The sequence below is a fragment of the Mchenga conophoros genome, linkage group LG20 (assembly GCF_057382185.1).
Source record: "Mchenga conophoros isolate Kocher_MC1m ecotype Shallow Benthic linkage group LG20, M_conophoros_male_GT1.1, whole genome shotgun sequence".
Classification (NCBI taxonomy): Eukaryota; Metazoa; Chordata; class Actinopteri; order Cichliformes; family Cichlidae; genus Mchenga; species Mchenga conophoros.
This window is the reverse complement of record NC_140545.1, coordinates 24,492,542-24,512,721: the sequence shown is the minus strand read 5'-3', so window position 1 is coordinate 24,512,721 and position 20,180 is coordinate 24,492,542. Positions and strand designations below refer to the sequence as shown.

Here is a 20,180-nt window from a genome sequence, read left to right as displayed (position 1 = left end):
TTTGTGTGCTATAACCGTCTGTATTATCACAGACCTCTTCTGTAGAACTTACTGTTTTCTTGCTTTGGAGATGAGCTTCCTTCGGTGCTCTCTCTCCGCTTGTACTTCTCCTTCTCCTGCTCCTTCAGCCTGACCCTTTCCTTCAGTGGAATGTGGTGAAGTTTAGAATGGAAGTGATCTCTCCGGTGGACGTAAGCCCAGTGGCTCGTGTGGTGGTGCCGCTGGGTGCCAAAGCCGGCTTTGTGGAATGCATGGTCATCCCTTGTAAAACTGCATCATTTAGGGGGTTAAAAAAAGATGTCAGAGCAGACAAAATGATTCTCAGGCTAGGTATCAGTACTCCCAGTTCCCACCTAGGCATTCTTACCGAGGCTTGTGGAACCGCCCTGCAAACTTTGGTTTGTAAGAAGTGGACAACCATGCCCTCGGTCTGGATGGACTTCGCACTCTTCTGATCGCCCTCTTCTCATCCTGAATTGACAGGGGTTACCCAAGTCATCACAATCTGGTGTTTTACAAGAACAATCTATAAAGCTTTTTGGTTTTTGTTATTAAACACGATGTACCTTAGCCGGAGACACAGTGTTGTCGGTAGCCCTTTTGTCAGTGGAGTCATCACTGTGTTCCTTGTACCGCTGTGACACTGACCCCTGAAGACAGCATCACAGTTAATCACAGTTATAAGGGTGTTACATAAAAGTAGGACATGATTTTATAAGAGATGAATTAGTCTGGGAAATAATAAATTCCTAAATATTTGACATTTAAGCTTCTTATATTTGCAGCATTTTAACTAAAATTAAATCTATATACTAAAATGAGATTGACGTGACTAAATTTTCTAAGTGGACAAACAAGTTGATTATAATAATGATAATTATTATTATTAGTAACAAACGCCACTCCCTAAGAAGAAGTAATAGTAATGGATTAAGTATCTCCACGCGGAGCTTTAAACACAATGTCATCTATCCGGAACACTTTCGATTTCGTTTTTGGAGTTCTGAGATCAGGACAGGAAAACCTTGCTATACCACATTCAATCAAACATTTCACACATTTAAGGGGGGAAAAGACTCTTGTAGGTGAAATAAAAATATTGACGCTTATTTGTATCACTGGCTTTCTGGAAAATTAACAAGATTTTAAATAGTGCCCCCTGTGCTTACAAACGAGTCTTCCTTCCTGTTATATTTGGAGTTTTTCAGATATCGCAGCAGTACTGCTTGTGTCATTTCCTGACATTTTGATTCCTTTATTCTTATTGGAAATGATTGGAAATAAAAAAAAAGGAAAGGTCAGTCGAGTCTACGACACTCAAAGCATGCGCACAAGAAGTGCATTTTGACAGCTTACAGTTTGTAACTCATAATTCCGAGGGGTTTTGCACGTTTGTTTCTTTTACCTTGCTTTCCTGTGTGGTTTGGGGTCGTGCTTGATCCATTTCTGCCCCTCTGCAGAGTCTGGCTTATCTTTATGAATGACACGCGGACTTTTATTTCTCTTTGCGTCCAACAAACCAGGAAGCGGCGTCTGAGCTCTCAAATGAATCCCGAGTGTCCATATGTAAAGTGAACCTTTTGCATTTCCAGCTCTCGCACGCTGTAAGAGCTGGCCTGCAGCTGGTAAAAAGGGTTTAGTGTGCAGTTACTTATTTCACATTGTCCACAAATATCCTGCGTGCCCTTAGTTAATCGTGCTCGGAAAAGCGCAAAATGTTTTCACTTCCTTTTTGTAAAATGACCCAATCAGGTTGAGCCTACGGTCGCACAGGCTTATCAAAAACAGAAGAAAAAAAAAAGAAGAAAGAAAATCGGGCGTTTCTCCTGAAACCACGCAGGCGCAGTCCATGTATTATATGCATGTGAACGACTCTAAACCCTTAGATTATCAGGATTTACAAACTGATAAATGATAAGATGTGGTCTGACACACACAAATAGTTGTAATGGGGGGGAAAAAGTCAGTAACAGTAACCATTTCCTGCCTTACTGTTTTTAGGGGCTGTTAACATCTGTACTGACAACTTTTTCAAAGTAATGAAAATGAAATTTGATGTGTGGATTGAAGAAGTATAAGTAAAAGCTGCAGCTTTTCTCCAGTTTTGTGCAGTTCTACATGCACAAAGCTGGAAAAGGCTGCAGCTGCATTTCTAAAGACGCAGGTGTTCATAAGTCCACAAAAAGATAAACTGGCTACAAATGAAGGAACTTCGGGAATGTTGCTGCTCTACCTTTGTGTGGATATTCTGCAAAGATCACACTATGAAAAAAATAATCCTTGCAGTGCAGGTAGAGCTTTTGCTGGGTGTCATAACGCAGGAGGCAGTATACACCCTCAACAAGTCACGAGTCCATCTGAGCAAACTGCTGAACTCTTTATTTAGTGGTCACCATACACAAATAAAGGAAACCACTCTGCTCGAAAAGAAAAAAATATACATCATTATCCCAATTTAGCAAAAGACCATCTGGATGATCTGCAACCATTCTGGGAAAGTGTGGACAGAACGATGAGACAAAAGTTTTTGGGCATATGCACAGTACTGTGTTTAGAGTAAAACAGAGACATGTTCACAGATCAGCACCTAACCCTTCTCCCAGCAGTGAAGCATGACTGAGGGAATATCATAGTTTGAGGCTGTTTTGCTACCTCAGAGCCCTTTGCATTCAGAGAGTGAACAAAGTATTCAAAATCAGCATAGCAGTTCACGACCTTAAGCTTAGCACAGACTGGGTAATGGGACAAGCATTTGAACTACAGAACACAAGTAGAATGCTTGAAATAAGCCAGCCAAGATATCCCAGAAATAGTGATAAACTGAAATGTAAGTGTCAGGGAAAATCTGATTGAGATTATTGCTGACGTTCTAAAAATTAGCCAACTAAATTTTACACGTCATATGTCAAGCTTGCACTGGAAACTCCCTATCTACCTACCTACCTACTTACCTCCCTCCCTCCCTACCTACCTCACTACCTACCTATCTATCTGCCTGTAGATTTGTACTAAGAAGATTACGTTTAGAGGTTTACTAGAAGTGAGAACATTTTGTCTCTCAGGTACAAGGAATTTTATGATGTATTCAAAGAATCGCTGTGGTATACTGACATCCTTCCTCTGAAATTTAGTGTTCCTCTCTCCACCCACTGTCCCCACCCATCCCACTTCTTCCTGCCTGAAGAGAAAGAGGGACAGAGACGGACAGAGGGAACATAATTAAAAGCAGACACCTTTAAGATGCCTTGGAGAACTGTAGTATTTTACTCTTTTTCTTCAGCGGACCGTGGCGGACTTAAAACATTTATCTGAGGCCCATTTACAAAGGTAAGCCTGAAAAAAAATACAAGACACTAAAGCTTCTGGGACTGTGTTTTGTGCTTCTGCTGTTGGGTGTTTGGGGTTGACAACTTGTTGGAGCAGGTTTTTCTTCTTGTCAGGTGAGTAATACTAATTGTTCAGTGTGAATGCTGGGCTGTGCTCGACACGCCAGCACGGCCTTTTGTCTTGTGGCAATAGGAAGAGACGCTTTTTGTACAAAACTAATAATTTCTGAAAAACCAAAACTGTTTCCTGGTGTCAGCTGTCTATCTTGCAAAGGTACAATTAGTTTTAGTGGATGAGGTGGGAGGAGAGGGGGAAACAAAAGGTAAACACAGTGTTGACCGCTTTCAGTTTTTAGTTTTTAACATTCTGTTCTTAATTTATCTTGTTTGTTTTTCTTTCTTTTACAGGATCAAAACTAGAGTCATCTTAGGGATATTGACGCTCAACTTTTTTTTTTAAAGTGCGGGATTTCCTGAAAAGACATGAGGTAAGGATATAAAGAGTGCTTATAGGATCATGAGAATATCAGCTGAGAGACTATACTTGATGATGTTGTACATTTTTCTAATCCAATACAAGACAAAAAAGAAAAACACTACATTCTACTCCTGTCTGTGACATTTTAAAGAATGTGTAAAGTAAAGTATGTTTACTGGGAGCATTTTCCTCACACGTTAATGTTTACAACAGCTGGTCAGCTGTTCTATCATGAATATAGGACAATGACAAAAAAAAAGAGAAAGGTTAACTGTTAGTTACACAGTGATAAGTTATTTTTAGTTTTTCTTTAAAAAGTTGTCTTTTACAGGGTGCAAACTCTCCCAAGAGCGCAAATTTTGCAGGAGTTTAATTTGCAGTGCCAGGCATTGGCTGCTAATAGCTACAGAGGCTTTAAACGGGAGTTTGAGGTAACTCTTAAGTCTAAAGCTTGAAATGCAAACAGATTTATGATTGTGCTTTCATGCATGTTAATGTCTGTGGGTCCATGCAGGAGCTCAGTGAAGTTGGAAAAGATCTCCCCACCAGGGCTGGGGACTCTGAGGTCAACAGGGAAAAGAACAGATACCCATTAATTTTACCGTGTAAGTGCAATGCCTCTTATAATACAAAGAATAACAAGAATGCGTAGCAACATTTCAAACTTTTGTCTGTTTTTCCACATCTGGTTGTAGATGATCACTGTCGGGTCAGGCTCTCTGTTCAAAACTCCTATCCACACACCGACTACATCAATGCAAACTTTGTGCCTGTAAGATCTCATTTACTTCCTCAACTTCAATCACTTCTTCCTACCTACATCTGTCTGCACCTGTTGTTAAATGTGTGCCTGCATTCAGGGTGGAGGATCAGAAAGAGACTTCATTTGCACCCAGGGTCCTTTGCCCAACACCATAGCTGACTTCTGGAGGATGGTGTGGGAGCAAAACGTCAGGATTGTTGTCATGGTGACAGCTCTGAAACACAAAGACATAGTGAGAGACACTTACTCATTTTGTGTTTGTGTGTGTGTGTGTGTGTGTGTGTGTGTGTGTGTGTGTGTGTGTGTGTGTGTGTGTGTGTGTGTGAGAAGCTTATTTTATTGTTACATTAGAACTTCAAAAAAACAAACAAACCATTTATTTATTCATTTCTTGAATAAATAAATAAATGGTATATAAAGACTAAAAAGATAAATTAATATGTAGGCAATTTATTTATTTATGACATTCAGTGTTGTATGCCAAATTATTTAATTAAAACAAAGTGAAAATAAACCATGTACAACTTAAAAATTAAATCGATTGTTTATCTATATAATTTTTTAATATGCTCAGACTTTTACCTATGTTGCAAAGAAGAATGACCCAAACTTACATATAAATCTGTGCACTGTTTTAGCTAAAAGTACATTAAATATTCAGCAAATGGAAAAGTATGTGGACCACAGGATTAATGGCATTAGCGGCAGATAATATGACGTCCAGTCTATAATATAATTAGACTGATAGTTGGAGCTGATCAGTTAATGCAGGTAACCTGGTTATTCTAGAGGATTCACATTCACTTACATAGATAAAGAGGACATTTGCTCTAAACTTATCAATTCATTCTTTGTGTGCAGGTTTTCTGTGACAAGTACTGGCCACTGGACCCAGGGACAGTTTATCATGGACTCATCCAAGTCACAACAGTGACTCGCAAACAAGGGCCAGATTATTTTATCACCACCATTAACCTCCGGCATGTAAGTGAAAGACGCATGCATTATGCTCTGTGCCCTCTTTAACCTGCCGCAGCGTACTCCTGTGTGCATTGACCATACCTGTAATCCATCAAAGAGATAAACGCTTATGGTGTTTGTGTTTCAGAGAGACTGTCCAACAGACAGGATAATCACACACTATTACTACCCCTCCTGGCCTGACAGGGGAGTCCCTAAGAGCCCATCTACTCTCTGCGTCTTCACTGAGCATGTGCGGCAGCATTTGGAAACCATTCCTCGTATGGGACCGGCTGTGGTGCACTGCAGGTGTGACCTCTAACAATGTCTTTGTCAGTATTGTTCTTGTCGTTTATAATGAATTATCAGTCAAATGGTGAATTGTTTTTGTGATTTCAGTGCAGGTATTGGCCGGACAGGAACATTTGTAACACTGCTCTGGCTGCAACAACTGTGTGCGAGGGGTATCCGGCCAGATATCAAGGCTGCTGTGCAGGACCTTCGTCTGCATCGAATGTGGATGGTCCAGACTCTGGTCAGTCCTTCTTTTCATATTTTATAAATTGATCAGATGTTCTGTCTTTTAGATCTTGATCTGAAAATGAAAGCTACGCCAGATTAAATTGATTAATGTCTGGTTAAAATATAAAGTACAAGTAAAATGGAAATACTTAAGTACAAGTACAGCCTAACTGCAGCTAAACGAAGTACTTTCTGTACGCCCCAAGTCTGCTCACCCGTACAAGGTCATCAAACATAAGAAATCTAATGTCATAGATTATTAATATTAAATTAATCTTGATATGTAATGAGGCATTGCAAGTATTAAAATACATACTTGTATTTATTACTAATCTGCACATTTTGCGCACTTTTGAGTCATGCCAAATATAAGGATGAGCATCCACATAATTTTCCCATTGTTCTGTGTCTATTCAGGAGCAGTACGTGTTTGTTCATCAGTGTCTGTTACACTGGCTCAGTGGAGGAACCTCAGCATGGTGAGCATGGTGGAAGTGTATCATTTATCTCTGTATTGTATTGCGACTTCTAAGTGGGAACTTGTTGTTTATAGGAGCTCACAGATCCAGAGAGCCAGTTTAAATGCCAACAACGACATCCAGGATCGGCCTAAGAGCTCAGCACGGAGAGCGCGATCGGGGAGGAGCCACCGTCACCAACCCCGACAGAAACCTGCAGCTGACCCACCACAGAACACAATGCAGCAGATTTTAAACCCGGGCAACCTACTGAGGCGATTACTTCCTTCCTCTTCACTGCTCAATCCAGCCACACACTTCAACTGAACAGGCATGCTGGAAGATGTATATATGTAAAGAAAGACTACATAAAAAATTTTGCCATCATACATCAGCTCAGACAGAAGGACGTGTATACTGTATGCGGTCGGGCCCTGCAGGCAGAAAACTGGCCTGACAACATGCAGATAAAAGAAAGAGCAGCTTCTATCGTCATTAGAAGAGAATGAATTCAAGGAAGAAGAAATCAGGTCAAACCTGTTACCCTACCTATCGTGGCAAAAAAATATTGAGGCTGGTACCTGTATATACTGGCACATACTACAAGTTACTGACAAAATATTTAATGTTAGCACAGCATGTCTTTCTATCTCATTTTTAAAGTTTTTATTTTTATTGTGACTACTGATAAAGTGCCATTGTAAGATGACTTTTATTCAGCTCTTTGTTTTTCCTGAAAAATCATTGTGCATCATCTTATAATCACACAATGCAGGCTATCGGTACTTAAAGACGCATGTGCAGACTTCATACTGGACTGGCTAGAAAGGCAGACACATGGTATAGTGGCTGTACAAAAAGGTCATGTTTCAAAAAACACCCAGGCACTGCCGTTCTCCTTAGATGAACCTATTACAGTACATGAAGGAGGCATGAGTTTTGTACATTATAGAACATTAACGGCTAACCCACTTTTTTAGAGTCTTTCACCTCTCCTGTAATAGACATGTATAATACAACAGATGCCTCGTCAGGTGAATTTTGGGAAGAAAAGAAGGTCCAGCAGCAGTCAGCATCCAAAACCGCACCTCCAGCGTGTAGCAAATGCGAGCAGAGCAGTGACGCATTGTTGCAATCAAAACAGGAGCAGATTAAAGTCCTCCTATTTGATGCTGCTGAGCGAGTCCGACAGGTGGTGCTGCGGTTTAAGCAAACAATGTAAGTCACCTCCCAATTCAGAGTGTGTGCATTAAAACTCAGTTCCAGACAGGCAAGAGTAAAACACAAAGAACTCCCACAACTTGAAAATGAGCTCTTAGCCTACGTTTGGCTACTTAATGCAGTTTTAATACCACTGAGGTATTCACTGTGACACTTAATAGTGACCAAGGCAAAAGAGGAAAACTAAAGCAACAAAAAAGAGATGTCTAAGAAAAGCAGCATAGCGCAGGCCAACCCCAGTGAAAATATATATATGAAATATATTACAGGTTAAAACAAAACAGGAAAGAAAATTATTATTAAGCTGTTCCAGACTGTTGGTAAAGAGAACCAACAGTTAAAAATAACACTTAAATTAGAGTTCAGGTCCAATAAAAAGATTAGATACTAAATCCTTTGGCCAAAACAAAAAAAAAAAGATTGCCTCAGTAAGACAAACAATCTATTGGTTGTACGTGTATTTACAGTCCGTATGTGTGAGATATGCTGACACATAATGAAAATAAACATATACAATACATGCCACCCTTAAAGACCACAGGAGGGTGTGAGAGTATACAAAACTACTCATAAAGAGCAATCAAAGGCTTGGTGAAGAAAGAAGAGCTGAGTTCGTTTTTCATTCTCCTTCAGTCCAACTAGTGCACGTTCTCGGACATGTTAATGGCTTCCTGGATTTCACGAACAACAAGGATGCGGGCGAGCATCTGCTCCAGCTGTTCTTTTGGGATTGGCTGAGTTGAGTACCAGATGGGGCTATTTGGAGCCACCACGGGCTCAGGTGTCAGGTAGAAGGTGTCATTACGACCTTTAGCACTCTGTGGACTGAAAGAGACAACGAGGACATGGTGAGGACATTTTCAGGAAACGCTTCATATAACAAATCAAAGTTTCGTTTTATTCCCCCCCTTACAAAAAAAAAAAAAACTGCATACAATTCTTTTCTGTGTGGGAACAGAGGCAAAAGGTTTAGTGGTGAGGATTGCTTTCACAACAGATTTTTACCTTTTAACAGGACAGCAGGTAAGATTCAACTTGTCCAGAGTACCTTATATGCTCAAAACAGTACACAACAATGTCCACAATCTTAAATTTAGTAATATGTCAAATAAATTAAATAAGCTAAATTAACCAAGTGTAACACACTGTGTCACAATCAGAACAGTGGAGAGGCACAGGTGTACTCTCGCTTCTCTGGTAAACCTTAAGAGGAACCAGAACGTCAGTAGCTCATCTGGCTCATGATCTGATCACAATTCTCATGAATATGTGAAGTACAGAAAGAAAAATAAGTTTTGTTGTCATTGGTTGGCTGTACTGCATGGACTAATAACGATTAAAAGCCCAGAGTAGTTAAGGAGTCTAGCACAACAGTCATCCCCAGTCACCTCTGGCAAATGTACATTAAAAAAAAAAAAAAATCCCCTGGAGTTTATGCTCGGTGTGGGGTCAGTTTGAAATCCAGGCATTAATCTTGTGAATTACGGTACACATACTGATTACAGAGCACAGTTTGGGATCATACAACTGCAAATTTTGAAAGTCCATAAATACAAAAAAGACAATATCCATACTGCCCCTTGAATCCAAGAATTTTCACCATTTCCTGAAATAAAAAAGGTACCAAAATCACATATTAATGTGATATTAATAACATAACATTTGTTAACAATGGAGTGCCACTGCAATGTAATGCCAACGAAAGCCAAACATTTGTAGCTTTTATCACTGGTAATGCTCAAAAGTAGGAAACAAAAAATTAGTCACCTTTTGGAGAGAAGAGCAAGAGAAAAGTTATATAGCATATATATATTTTGTCAGTTGCCTAGCAACAGTGTTCTCACACCTTTAAGAACCTCAGCACAAACTGCTCTATATACTCCGCTTCCCATATGATTAACAGAAATGCAGTTTTATTTAAAGGAGGCAACCACTAACCACGGCCAGAGTGAAAAAGCATGAAAAGCACCACATTGTTTAAAATGTATTTACTTTTTACTGGTTGCATAGATTATCTCTTTGAGGTAACATTTTACACTTCTTAATATCTCATTCACCGATTCCCTTCAGTGTCCTTCATAGTGTTTTGCATTTACCATTTGAAGAGGTAGAAATCATAGAGTTTGATGGGGCACCGCAGTGGGTTCTCAGGGTCCTCAAGCTGCTCTGAGTACATATCATCTGTCACTGAAAAAAAAAAAAAAGTGTTCATACAGTCTCCATTAGTTTGTCCTTAGAATCAAGGTTTCCTGTGAAATGCAGCACAAATGCAATCCCAGCATGCTCTTACCTTTCTGCCCTATGAACCTTTCTGTCGACTTTAGGTATCTAATGCTGGTGCTCTTATCTTTAGGATTGTTGGGACTCTTCCGGGTGTGCCTGAGCACCTTTGAAAAGGCGACTTTTAGATGCTGATCCACTGTTTTCAGGTGGAAATACCTGTAGAAACAGAAAAAAAAAAGGAATTGCAAGCAACCATGAAGCCAGTACAGGAGGGTGCAGAATCTCGTTTAGTATTTTGTAGCTCTGTGGGTTAAGAGTTATTTGTGCTGTAGATGAAGAGTATCTCTTATTTACAGGGGTTTATCATGCCCACTTAAGCATGAGACAACCACATAAAGTTACTCCAGTAAGCATAACACTTCAGAGCACCTAACTTGGTACTCACTTGGTATTGAAGAACATTAAAGTTGTTAGCAGTGTCGAGGGAGAATGAGCTCCTAGTTGTTTACATTCCCACAACATCTCCTCTGTCACATGACTGGGAATAACATAACCTGTCAGGAGAGGGCAAAGAACACATTAGAGCAGCGGTCTCCAACCTTTTTTGCGCCACGGACCGGTTTATGCCCGACAATATTTTCACGGACCGGCCTTTAAGGTGTCGTGGATAAATACAACAAAATAAAACTAGTACCGGTATCGAAAAAAAGAAGATTTATTCATAACACACGTGAAAAGACCCAGGAAAACAGAGTTAACGATAAAAACGATGACAAAATAACATGGAAAACCGATAAAATCCTGAAAACCATACATTTCACACCTGAGCCTCAACTCTCGCGGCCCGTACCAAACGACTCACGGACCGGTACCGGTCCGAGGCCCGGGGGTTGGGGACCGCTGCATTAGAGGACCTGTGTGGTCTTTTAAAAAAAAAAATTTTTTAAAACAAAAAAGGTGCTTCATCGCCTTATAACCACCACGAACAAAACTTTATGGTAACTGCAATTAGAAAGTTTATAGATCTAAGAAACAAACCCCAGATCAACAGTTAGAAAGAAACCTAAACATAGTATTTATTAACGCTAACTGCTCCAAAGTTGGAGGTCTGGAACTTAAAAAATAAACTGAATTGCCACCTTACATTTACATGCTTTGCCAATCAGTGAAGTTACAAATTACACTGACATCTGATCAGAATTTAAATCTACCTTCAATTAAGAGTTCAAAAGGAACTGAATCGAGATCTTTCAGCAGACAAACATTTGATCAATAAAACTGATTCTGACAAAACACGAAGTTGAAGCCATGACACACAACAAAGCTTCAAATATGAATTTTCCAGAAAAGAAGCTATAAATACTTGAAATTGATGTAGCAAAAAAGTTCTATACAATCCACATACCTATCATCTTACTATGTGACCTAAGGCAGCGGTCTCCAACCTTTTTTGCGCCACAGACCGGTTTATGTCCGACAATATTTTCACGGACCGGCCTTTAATGTGTCGCGGATAAATACAACAAAATAAAACTAGTACCGGTACCGAAAAAAAGAAGATTTAGTCATAACACACGTGAAAAGTTCCAGGAAAGCTGAGTTAACAATCAAAACGATAACAAAATAACGCTGAAAACCGATAAAAACCCTGAAAACCATACATTTCACACCTGAGCCTCAACTCTCGCGGCCTTTTACCAAACGACTCCGAGGCCCGGGGGTTGGGGACCGCTGACTTGAGGTCACCATGTCACCTTTCTCTTATACATTTAAAAATTGTAATGTATAACACCATAATGCATAACAATATGATGGTCCAGTGAAGCTGACTTGGATTTAAAATAGCATCACTTCATTTTATTCTATACATCGTTTTCAATTGAATGACCAATTCACTACTCTGGTGGGCAAGCATGGCTCCATTGTAACGGCCAATAGTGGACAGTTGGCAGTACTGCGGGGCAAGAGGTTTATTGACTCTCTTGAATCTCAAGCCAAGACTACTTATGTAAATTTTATGGAATAAATATTCTGTTCTGGCAGCTTTATTCAAGTCCATAAAAGTGGCGACATCTCTCACACAGATGCAGTTTGTTGACATCTACGTGTAAAGAATCTATCACCGGGATAAAAGCTTTCAAGGTGTGTACATCTACATGTATTTTGATCTGGATGGGTAAATAATTCTGTCATGTGAGAGGTGAAGAACAAGAAATTTTTCAGAATTAACGCAAAGGTAAGCGCTACATAGCTAGCTCAACCCCCCCCCCCCAAAAAACAAAAAACAACTACAACACATAAATCTTACATTTTGTTGAGTTGAGAAAAGTTACACTAGGATTAATTTGTCACATTAATGTCGTGTCATAACAGTAAAGCTGACTGAGTGTTTTTCCAACGTCAGGTAGATCATTGCTACAGTTTACATGAGCCACCACTGACAGTCTGGGTTGCTGTGGAGAAGCAGGGATTGGTGCAATTTGACCTGTCGGTGCCATACTCTACACCATTCTGGCAGCTATAAACAAATGTTGCTTAATGCATCCGATAGCCCAAAGTCCCACAGAAGAGGTCAAGGGACCGCACAGGACCATTTTGCCTGCCAGGTGGACAAGTACCTGCTCTGACATCACATGAAAACTATGGATTAGAATGTTGTAACAATAAACAGAACAGAGATCAGACTTTTAAAATAACAAGCATCTGTATGTAGAACATCTTGTTAGGTATATTTAGGGCTGCTCGATTATGGCAAAAATGATAATCACGATTATTTTCACTGAAATTGAGATCACGATTATTTGACGATATTTATTTAACCCTTTAAGACCTACTATAGAACCAAGTCCACCAGAGCTTATATTATTTTTTTACATGCTGTAGTGCCATTTGTGGGAGCATTTCAAGTTGCTATACATCAATACAACTGTTATAGCCCATATTTTAATAATATGTATGCATTAAGTCCATAGTAATTACATAAATTGCAAAAAAGTGCAATAAACTACAAAAAAATTTGAAAATCGCTTTTGTTTTGTTTACATATATTTCTACTTGGAGAAATTTAAGAGGCTTATCCCTCAAAACTTTAAATACAATAAAGTTGCAAAAAATAGTTTCCCACCACAGGAAATTTATTTTGAGTGTCTTCATAGTTTTATTTTGGAGATACAGCAATTTTTATATACTGCAGGAAAAACAAAAAACAATCCTATGATGCAGATTTGCAAAGAAAACAGCATGTGCATCATTTCACTGTGGGAAGTGTTACGAACAGCTGATAGGAACGGCAAAGCGTGTTTCTGGAATATTATGTTTTTGTTCCTGCAAGCGCTTTTTATGCAATTTTTGCAAAGCTATATGTGGAACGAAACCGTGACCGAGGACAAGCTGATGGCATAAGATGTAAGTACAACTCCTCCGGTTTCATATGCAAAACAAATTATTGTGCTAGCTTACGCTGTTCAGGTTCTACAGGGATTTAAAAATAGTTACACAAAACGGAGCGTGCTGCTCTGACCGGCTTTAAAGGGTTAACAATGACTTTAAAAAAATTATATAAAAAAGTGTGCAACACCACTGAAGTTTTTTTTTTTAAACTCTCTTTTCAACCAACGGCAGTCACTCTCCAAATAACTTCTGCTTAGCTTTCCGAGCTTCCCTCGGGTCCTCTTAATCAGCGGTCTCCAACCTTTTTTGCGCCACGGACCGGTTTATGCCCGACAATATTTTCACGGACCGGCCTTTAAGGTGTCGCGGATAAATGAGGGAGGGGCTAATAATCGGCTCAGTCATTTTTAATGATCGTTGAAAGCCCAGATCGTAATCGTGATTAAAATTCGATTAATTGAGCAGCCCTAGGTATATTACATTCTGCTCTTAACATGACCACAGCAGCAGTTAAATTAATATGCAGTTCAGGTCAGAGCCTGTATGATATACCTGTTGATTTTTGCTAGGTTTTAATATATCACTATCAGCATTTATAACAACCAATAAATAAAAATGAAAAATGTAAAGAAGAGATATGAAGAAAATGCTGTGTGTTTATTATGTTGCATAGCTTATCCACCAGAGGGCACTCTGCCATTTGCCCTGTTAGAAAAATATACTTGGAACACTGCAAACAACAACCAGCTGATCTTAATGTATTGATCAGAGCCTAAACGACTAGTCCCGTGACAAAGTTAAGCTTATTTTTAAACTGCACTGTGATCTTATCTTAGTAAAGACTCATAAGTAACTGCACATAACAAATATTTGGGAAATATGTTTATGATTTGTGAAAAAAAAAAAAAATTGGCTGACAGATTATTAAATCACCAAATAGGGGTATCGGTCTTAAAAGATCCTGTATTAGTCAAGCTCTAGTTCAGGGTTTCTGCCAGTGTGCTGCAAGCCTGGCAGGTCCCTGAGCCTAAGTAAATACAGACACACTAGAACCGTTTGCACTACACTGAGCTTTTCTAGACATTACCAAACAGAAAAAATGCAAATGTCAGATGAGACATTAAGCTGTCTTTACACCACCACCTCATTAGTGCAAAATCTGTGTAACGTCCAATTGCACCCATGTGAGAAAAGCACAAGTAATTGTCTGGAAAATTTACACCAAGCCAAGGAGGCACTGTGCACTGACTCATGCACGCTCTTTCACCTAATCCAAACAAAGGATTCCAATAGTGAGAATGTATCTGAAGCAGATTATCTTCTGCTGTGCTACCCGTGAGATATAGCAACTTTGTATATTATCCCAGGCTGATTCTCTGACACCATCCTGAGTTCATGTGTGAAAACAGCTGAGCTTTGGTAAACACGTGCTGCTCTCACCTAGTGGATGGACAGATGGCCTCCAAGGCTCCAGGATCTGGTGTAGACTCTGAGCAAAGCGGGTGTAGTACTGATCTGAGAAAATGTCATCCACACGACCATTATCAAACATGTACTGTAAGAAGAAAAAAGAAAAAAGGAGGAGTCAATTGTATTAACACACCAGATAAAGATCAACAAATATTTAACGGGTGAAGATATGAAGATAAGGGGCAAGCCTGCACAGTGAACTTACTTTTTGTATGCACAGAAAAACATAGTAAAGAACATCAGCCTCATAAGTCTCCCCTTCCAGTCCCCGGGCCTCTGTTGTCATCAAAGAGAGACCCATACAGAGCTCAGCAACTGCACATGACACCAAATCCTCCTGAAAACGCAGGGCCTGCCGTCCTAAAATACACAAAACAAAAAAAGTGACTGGGAATAAAAAAAAAGAAAGAAAAGGAAATGGCAACACATGCCTTATCTAAACATTTTAACTCATGTATAATCATTGGGTATGCACACTTACTGCCAATTGGCGCAAGTTTATTTTTGTCTGATTTGTCCAATTCTGCATTTTTACGCTGAGCCCAAAGCCGCCACACCTCCAGCCCCTCCTCTGGCTTCAAAGTAGCAGGCAGCAGCAGTTCCTGCACCTGCACCTGCTGCTGGCCTTGACCATCTACCTCTGCTACAACTGTCTGACCCTGCATAGGCATAAGCACATAAACAATGTTATCTCAATCACTGAGGACTACCATATCTACATTTCAAAGTGAAAATAAACATAGCTGAATACCTGTGTTATTACCTGTAGCTGCTGTGCGTCCTGTCCTGTCAACCCCTGTGTATGCAGCACCTGCTGCTGTGGGTCCCAAATAAGGGACTGTGTAGCATTTGAGTAGCCCTGTACTGCCACGGGGATGTGGATGTTTCCATTCATCAACTGAGCAGGGAACAGTGTGTTTGCGGCCAGCGTGTGCACCACTTCTTCCTGGCTTCCCATGGCTCCAGAGCTTGTTATGCTGGAAACAGCCTGTGCTGTCTGGCTTTGGCTGGCAGGGATTTTCAGCTTGTCATTTTCAATAGTAACTTGTGTTGGCATTGTTGTAGTGTTTGTTCCCGCAACTTGCACTGTTCCATAAGCCTCCTGTGGGATGGCAATATGCGTTACCTGCTCACGGCCTCCAGATGCAGTGGGTGCAGAATACACAGGGATGGTCCAGGTCTCCCCTGTGGGACTGGTAATAGTACCTGTGGCACTGTAAAGGTGGGAGCTGTCCACAGTTAGGAGGTCTGGCCGCAGAGATACATAACTTTGCTGCTGACCTTGTGCCTGAGGGATAGCCAGGACTGTGGCTACCTGCTGGGCAGGTAGGGCATAGGAAACAGTGATGGGCATGTCCACTTTACGCTTCTTAGCTGGCTGGAGGACACCTGCCCCCTGAGATGTGGCAACTGTAGTTCCCATTACTCTCCTCTCTGCACTGTCTTGATGCTGGGTGGGAGAGAGGGCCCCCACTGTCTGAATTTGGATCTGCTGTCCCCCTGCAACAGCTGCTACCAACTGCGCTTGCAGCTAATACCAGTGTAAAGATGAAAAATATTAAATTCAAAGTGACTGACTAAATATTTGCAATCCTGAGAATTTGTTTTGTACTTACTTGTTGGTGCTGCTCTTCTGTAAGCTCCCCAGACTGAATCAGCTGTGCAGTAGTCACACCTTGTAGCTGTTGATGGGAGCCAGAGGGCACTTGAAGAACCTGGCCCAGCATCTGACCTTGCTGCTGACCCTGGATCTGCACCTGAAAATAAAAGCCAGCAGTTCGGGAAATTAATTATTAACAAGTTTAATGATATACACAGCACAAAGACCTAATAGAAGTACAGACCTGTACTATCTGCTGCTCTGTATTCTGTTGCACAGGCTGCTGCTGAGACGTGTTCTCCTGTATCTGTTGCTGCTGTGGCTGGACCTGCACCTGCACCTGCATCAGAAAGCAGTCCAATCTTCATTTTTTAATCTTTTTAAAGACTGGGTTTTAATCATTTAGAGTAGTTATTTACCGGACATGCCAGCTCAAGCAATGACCCTGCCACCTCTGTGCTGTCTGTGTAGATGCAGTTAGTCTCTTGCTGGTACACCATAGTAGTGGTAGTGGTTGTAGTGTCTCCGCTTTGTTGGCTGAACTCTTGCAGGGCGTCTGGACCTTTGCTGGCCAGGGACTCCAGGAACTCCTTCATGCGATGCTGAGGAATGCTACGAGCTTTCTGCCTAACTAGCTCCTCATAGGAGCCTGTACCGTCCAGTGAGTTATTCATCGCTGCTGACAGTTTTCTCTCCTGTGAAGGAAAGTTAATTTAATTTAGCACAGTTTTAAATCAAAGCCCATTAACAGTAACATGAACAGAAATTTCAGTAACGCTTGACAACACAGATGTACTAAAGATCATCCTTTTTTTCAGCCGCTCCCTCTTGGGGTGGCCAAAGCAGAGTATCTTCCTCCATCTAACCATAGTCCTTGCATCCCCCTCCACCACACCAATGCCCTGCATGTTCTCCCTCACTTTAGCCATGAATCTTGTCTATGGTCCTCCCCTTTTCCTCCCATCTGGCAGCTCCATACTGAATATCCTTTATCCTGTCTACCAACTATTCCTCTGCACATGTCCAAACCACCTCTCCAACTTTGCCTCTTGAATCACTCATTTCTGATCCCGTCCTTCAGTGCCAGTGTCTCCAAACCATCCATCATAGCAGATGTCACAGCCATCTTGTAATTCTTGTCTTTTACTCTTCCTTCTATCATAAATCCTGTGCTCTCTTCTTCATTTCAATGGTGCATTGTCCCTTGCTTTGGATGGTACACCACAGGTATATAAACCTATCCACCTTTACTGCATCTCCTCCTTGCGGCTTCATCTTTTCATCTGTCTCCCCCTCATTCACACATATGTAGTCCATCTTCCTTGAACTGCCTTTCATTCCTCTTCTCTCCAGATCATACCTCCACCGGTTTCCTGCTCTCACTACAAATGTCGTCTGCCATCACAGTGCACGGAGACTCTTGCCTGACCTCATCTGTCAGCCTGTCCATCACCAGTGCAAACCGTCTCTATTACGTCGTGATCAACTCCTTCAAGGTAAACACCCTATAGTGCTCTTTCGTGGGATGAAGTCATAGAGCTGCTCGCCGATGGTCCCTCTCTTTAACAGAGCTTCAACAACTCTTTCCCGTATCTTCAAAGTACGGCCTATCATGTTTATCCCTTTTATATTTTACAGCTTTGCACATCACCCTTATTCTTAAAATCGGTACAATACAATTCTCCATTCATTTCTCAAATGCATTAAATACAGAAGATGATAATCGCTGCGCTGGCATCGGTTTCACTAGTGTTTACAAACTGACCTACAGCTCACTGTCCAGCTGCAGCGCACAGCGATAGTAATAGGAAAGGGTTAATTCTGACTGACTGAAAACGAGCTGGGACAAAAGCGCGGTCACTTTCCAAATCTGATGCAGTATTCAAGCCACCGATGGAAAGCGCTGCATAAGGAAAAGATGCAAGTTTTAAACAGTAACTGTGTTATTATTAAACGTATGGGTCGATATTTTGAAAGCAGCCAATCTAACAGCTGATTACACAAGGCGCTAGGTTAGCCAGGTGCACTGCTAACTAGCCGCGTGTTGTTTGCAAATCAGATGCAGTCACAGCTGTGTTTGGAAACGCGTATAAACGCCACCGTGCACACAAACAGGCACACGTCGGCATCCACGCAGGCGACATCTAAACAGGAAGCAGCGGCAGCTCGGCTAGCTCTCTTGTATCGGTAACGTTACACCGACTACATTTTTTCTGTTTTCTCTAAAGCCAGCAGGCTAACGTTAGCGGGCGCGTTAGCTACCTCTCTTCCTCAACCGGGCCGAGGTCTGAGCCGCTTCTCTGCCCTCGAAACGCCACTCCTCTTACAACAAGCAGGAAATCGAAGTGATTTCGGTGTTTTCTGTGGCTGGGTTATTCTTTATTTCCCCTCGATTTTCGTTAGATGGTTAGCTGCAGTTTTTCTTTCTGTAGACCACTCATATTTCGTTGGGCGCCATCTTACAACAGTACCCTCAGACCAATAAGCAAACGAGTTGCAACTCGGTCGTGCTATCGCGGGATCTCCTCTTCAAGATATCGCGGTAACTGACACTTCTAGGGTTGTCTGTTAAAGGCGACACACACAGTGGAGGTAGCTGGCAAGATCAAGTAGATGTCAGTCCACCTTAAAACACAGTTATACCAGACAGACGCTCCTAGTGGTTCACTGGCTTCTCAATCTTTTAAGGTGGTCCCACGGAGATGTGCTGAATACCTGGGTGGTATTCAGAGGGCTCTGGGCAACTGAGGGTTAATTCCCACGCACTGCTCTTCAGCATGGTCTGCTGCTCCCACACGGACATTTGTTATGGACCACATCTTCTTAATTGTATGCTTCAGTTTTCTCTTACTAGAAAAGTGGAGGAGAATGAAGGTTGGAGTCTGTACCAATACATAACATCCTTTTACTTTTTATACTACTTTGCTTGGTTAGTGTGTCTTATAGTGAGACAGTGGTCAAAGGCTAGATGGGTTCAAGGTGGTGATGGGATTACATCAGGAATTGGCTCTCTTTATTTGCAGTGATGATGGACAGGTTGACAAATTAGGTCAGGAGTCTCCGTGGACTATGTTTTCAGATGGAAGAAGAATATCCAGGAAGGCGAGAGCTGCAGGTGGCAGGATTGAAGATGCTAAGATCGGGAGTGACCAGGATGGACAAGATTAGAAATGAGCACATAAGAGGGACAACTCGGGTTAAGCAGTTTGGTGATAAAGAGGCAAGGCTGAGATGGTTTGGACATGTGAAGAGGAAGGACAGTGGCTATACTGGACAATGGATGCTGAATATGCTTCCCGGCAAGAGGAAAACCTCAGAAGAGGTTCATGGATGTAGTTGTGGTGAACATGCAGAGGGCTGATGTGAAAAGGACAGCTTGGGATAGTGGGAAATGGAGGCTGATGATTTGTTGTGCTGACCTCTTAAGGGAACAGCCAAAAGAAGTTTCTTAGCCATTATTGAGGTTATTGTGTTTACATTAAACTGTCTGCTATAACAGCTAGTGTAGAAAAACTGAAGGCAGCTGTTGTCTTAGTCTTGAGTTTTTGCTGCCATGTTACAACATGACATCAACTGTATAGCAGTTCATTCTTGCTGTTGCTCACAAGCAATATAAAAATGTCTCCAAGGTCCACCATGGGCTCACAGGTTGCACTGCAAGCACCACTAACATGCTTAGTAGGTATCAATAGTGGTCCAGTATTATATTTTTTCTCAATGGTTATTGTTATGTTCCTTCCTTCTTAATAAGCATTCCAGCTAAGAAAAA

The 20,180-nt window shown here is 41.2% G+C and overlaps 3 protein-coding genes across 9 annotated transcripts in view; 1 reads left to right on the top strand and 2 right to left on the bottom strand.

Moving 5' to 3' along the window:
- LOC146550884 (uncharacterized) overlaps nt 1-1,833 on the bottom strand; it is a 7,990-nt gene extending 6,157 nt beyond the window's left edge. Inside the window, exons 1-4 of one of the 2 annotated variants that reach the window (XM_085260947.1) lie at nt 1,406-1,833; nt 567-650; nt 368-471; nt 53-270 (exon numbers count right to left, since the gene is read on the bottom strand). In XM_085260947.1, the coding sequence (XP_085117073.1) occupies nt 53-270; nt 368-471; nt 567-650; nt 1,406-1,444 (445 nt within the window). In that variant the 5' untranslated portion in view covers nt 1,445-1,833. The remainder of the gene's footprint in view (nt 1-52; nt 271-367; nt 472-566; nt 651-1,405) is intronic. The other variant, XM_085260946.1, reaches the window with a different exon arrangement.
- Nucleotides 1,834-2,406: 573 nt separating this feature from the next.
- LOC146550883 (receptor-type tyrosine-protein phosphatase V-like) lies at nt 2,407-7,216 on the top strand. Of its 5 annotated transcripts, none has more exons than XM_085260930.1 (11): nt 2,407-3,327; nt 3,735-3,814; nt 4,136-4,235; nt 4,319-4,409; nt 4,500-4,576; nt 4,665-4,799; nt 5,429-5,551; nt 5,676-5,836; nt 5,932-6,062; nt 6,467-6,528; nt 6,606-6,809. In XM_085260930.1, exons 2-11 carry the CDS (start codon nt 3,810-3,812, stop codon nt 6,660-6,662), a joined length of 942 nt encoding a protein of 313 aa, XP_085117056.1. In that variant the 5' UTR covers nt 2,407-3,327; nt 3,735-3,809; the 3' UTR covers nt 6,663-6,809. The 5 variants fall into 5 exon arrangements, with proteins under 5 accessions (XP_085117056.1, XP_085117055.1, XP_085117054.1 ...); XM_085260929.1 differs by having other exon boundaries at nt 2,418-3,327; nt 6,603-6,809; XM_085260928.1 differs by having other exon boundaries at nt 2,421-3,327; nt 5,927-6,062; nt 6,606-7,216.
- On the bottom strand, nt 7,201-18,893 carry LOC146550882 (transcriptional regulator QRICH1-like). Of its 2 annotated transcripts, none has more exons than XM_085260908.1 (12): nt 18,674-18,893; nt 16,831-17,106; nt 16,656-16,751; nt 16,428-16,568; nt 15,563-16,342; nt 15,293-15,470; nt 15,017-15,171; nt 14,782-14,896; nt 10,397-10,505; nt 10,019-10,167; nt 9,825-9,915; nt 7,201-8,553 (listed from the first exon to the last, which is right to left on the bottom strand). In XM_085260908.1, the coding sequence occupies exons 2-12, from the start codon at nt 17,083-17,085 to the stop codon at nt 8,367-8,369; spliced, it is 2,256 nt and encodes a 751-aa protein (XP_085117034.1). In that variant the 5' UTR covers nt 17,086-17,106; nt 18,674-18,893; the 3' UTR covers nt 7,201-8,366. The 2 variants fall into 2 exon arrangements, with proteins under 2 accessions (XP_085117034.1, XP_085117035.1); XM_085260909.1 differs by having other exon boundaries at nt 15,575-16,342; nt 18,674-18,892.
- Nucleotides 18,894-20,180: the final 1,287 nt, after the last annotated feature.

Bases quoted from the DNA above. Each gene is read 5' to 3' on its own strand.
- LOC146550883 (XM_085260926.1), top strand. The intron at 4,577-4,664 runs GTAAGATCTCAT...GCCTGCATTCAG, and splicing joins TCAATGCAAACTTTGTGCCT to GGTGGAGGATCAGAAAGAGA. The intron at 6,529-6,602 runs GTGAGCATGGTG...TGTTGTTTATAG, and splicing joins AGTGGAGGAACCTCAGCATG to GAGCTCACAGATCCAGAGAG.
- LOC146550882 (XM_085260908.1), bottom strand. From the start codon at position 17,085: ATGAATAACTCACTGGACGGTACAGGCTCCTATGAGGAGCTAGTTAGG. The intron at 16,343-16,427 runs GTAAGTACAAAA...CACTGGTATTAG, and splicing joins CAGAAGAGCAGCACCAACAA to CTGCAAGCGCAGTTGGTAGC. The intron at 10,168-10,396 runs GTGAGTACCAAG...CTGTTTCTACAG, and splicing joins TTAATGTTCTTCAATACCAA to GTATTTCCACCTGAAAACAG.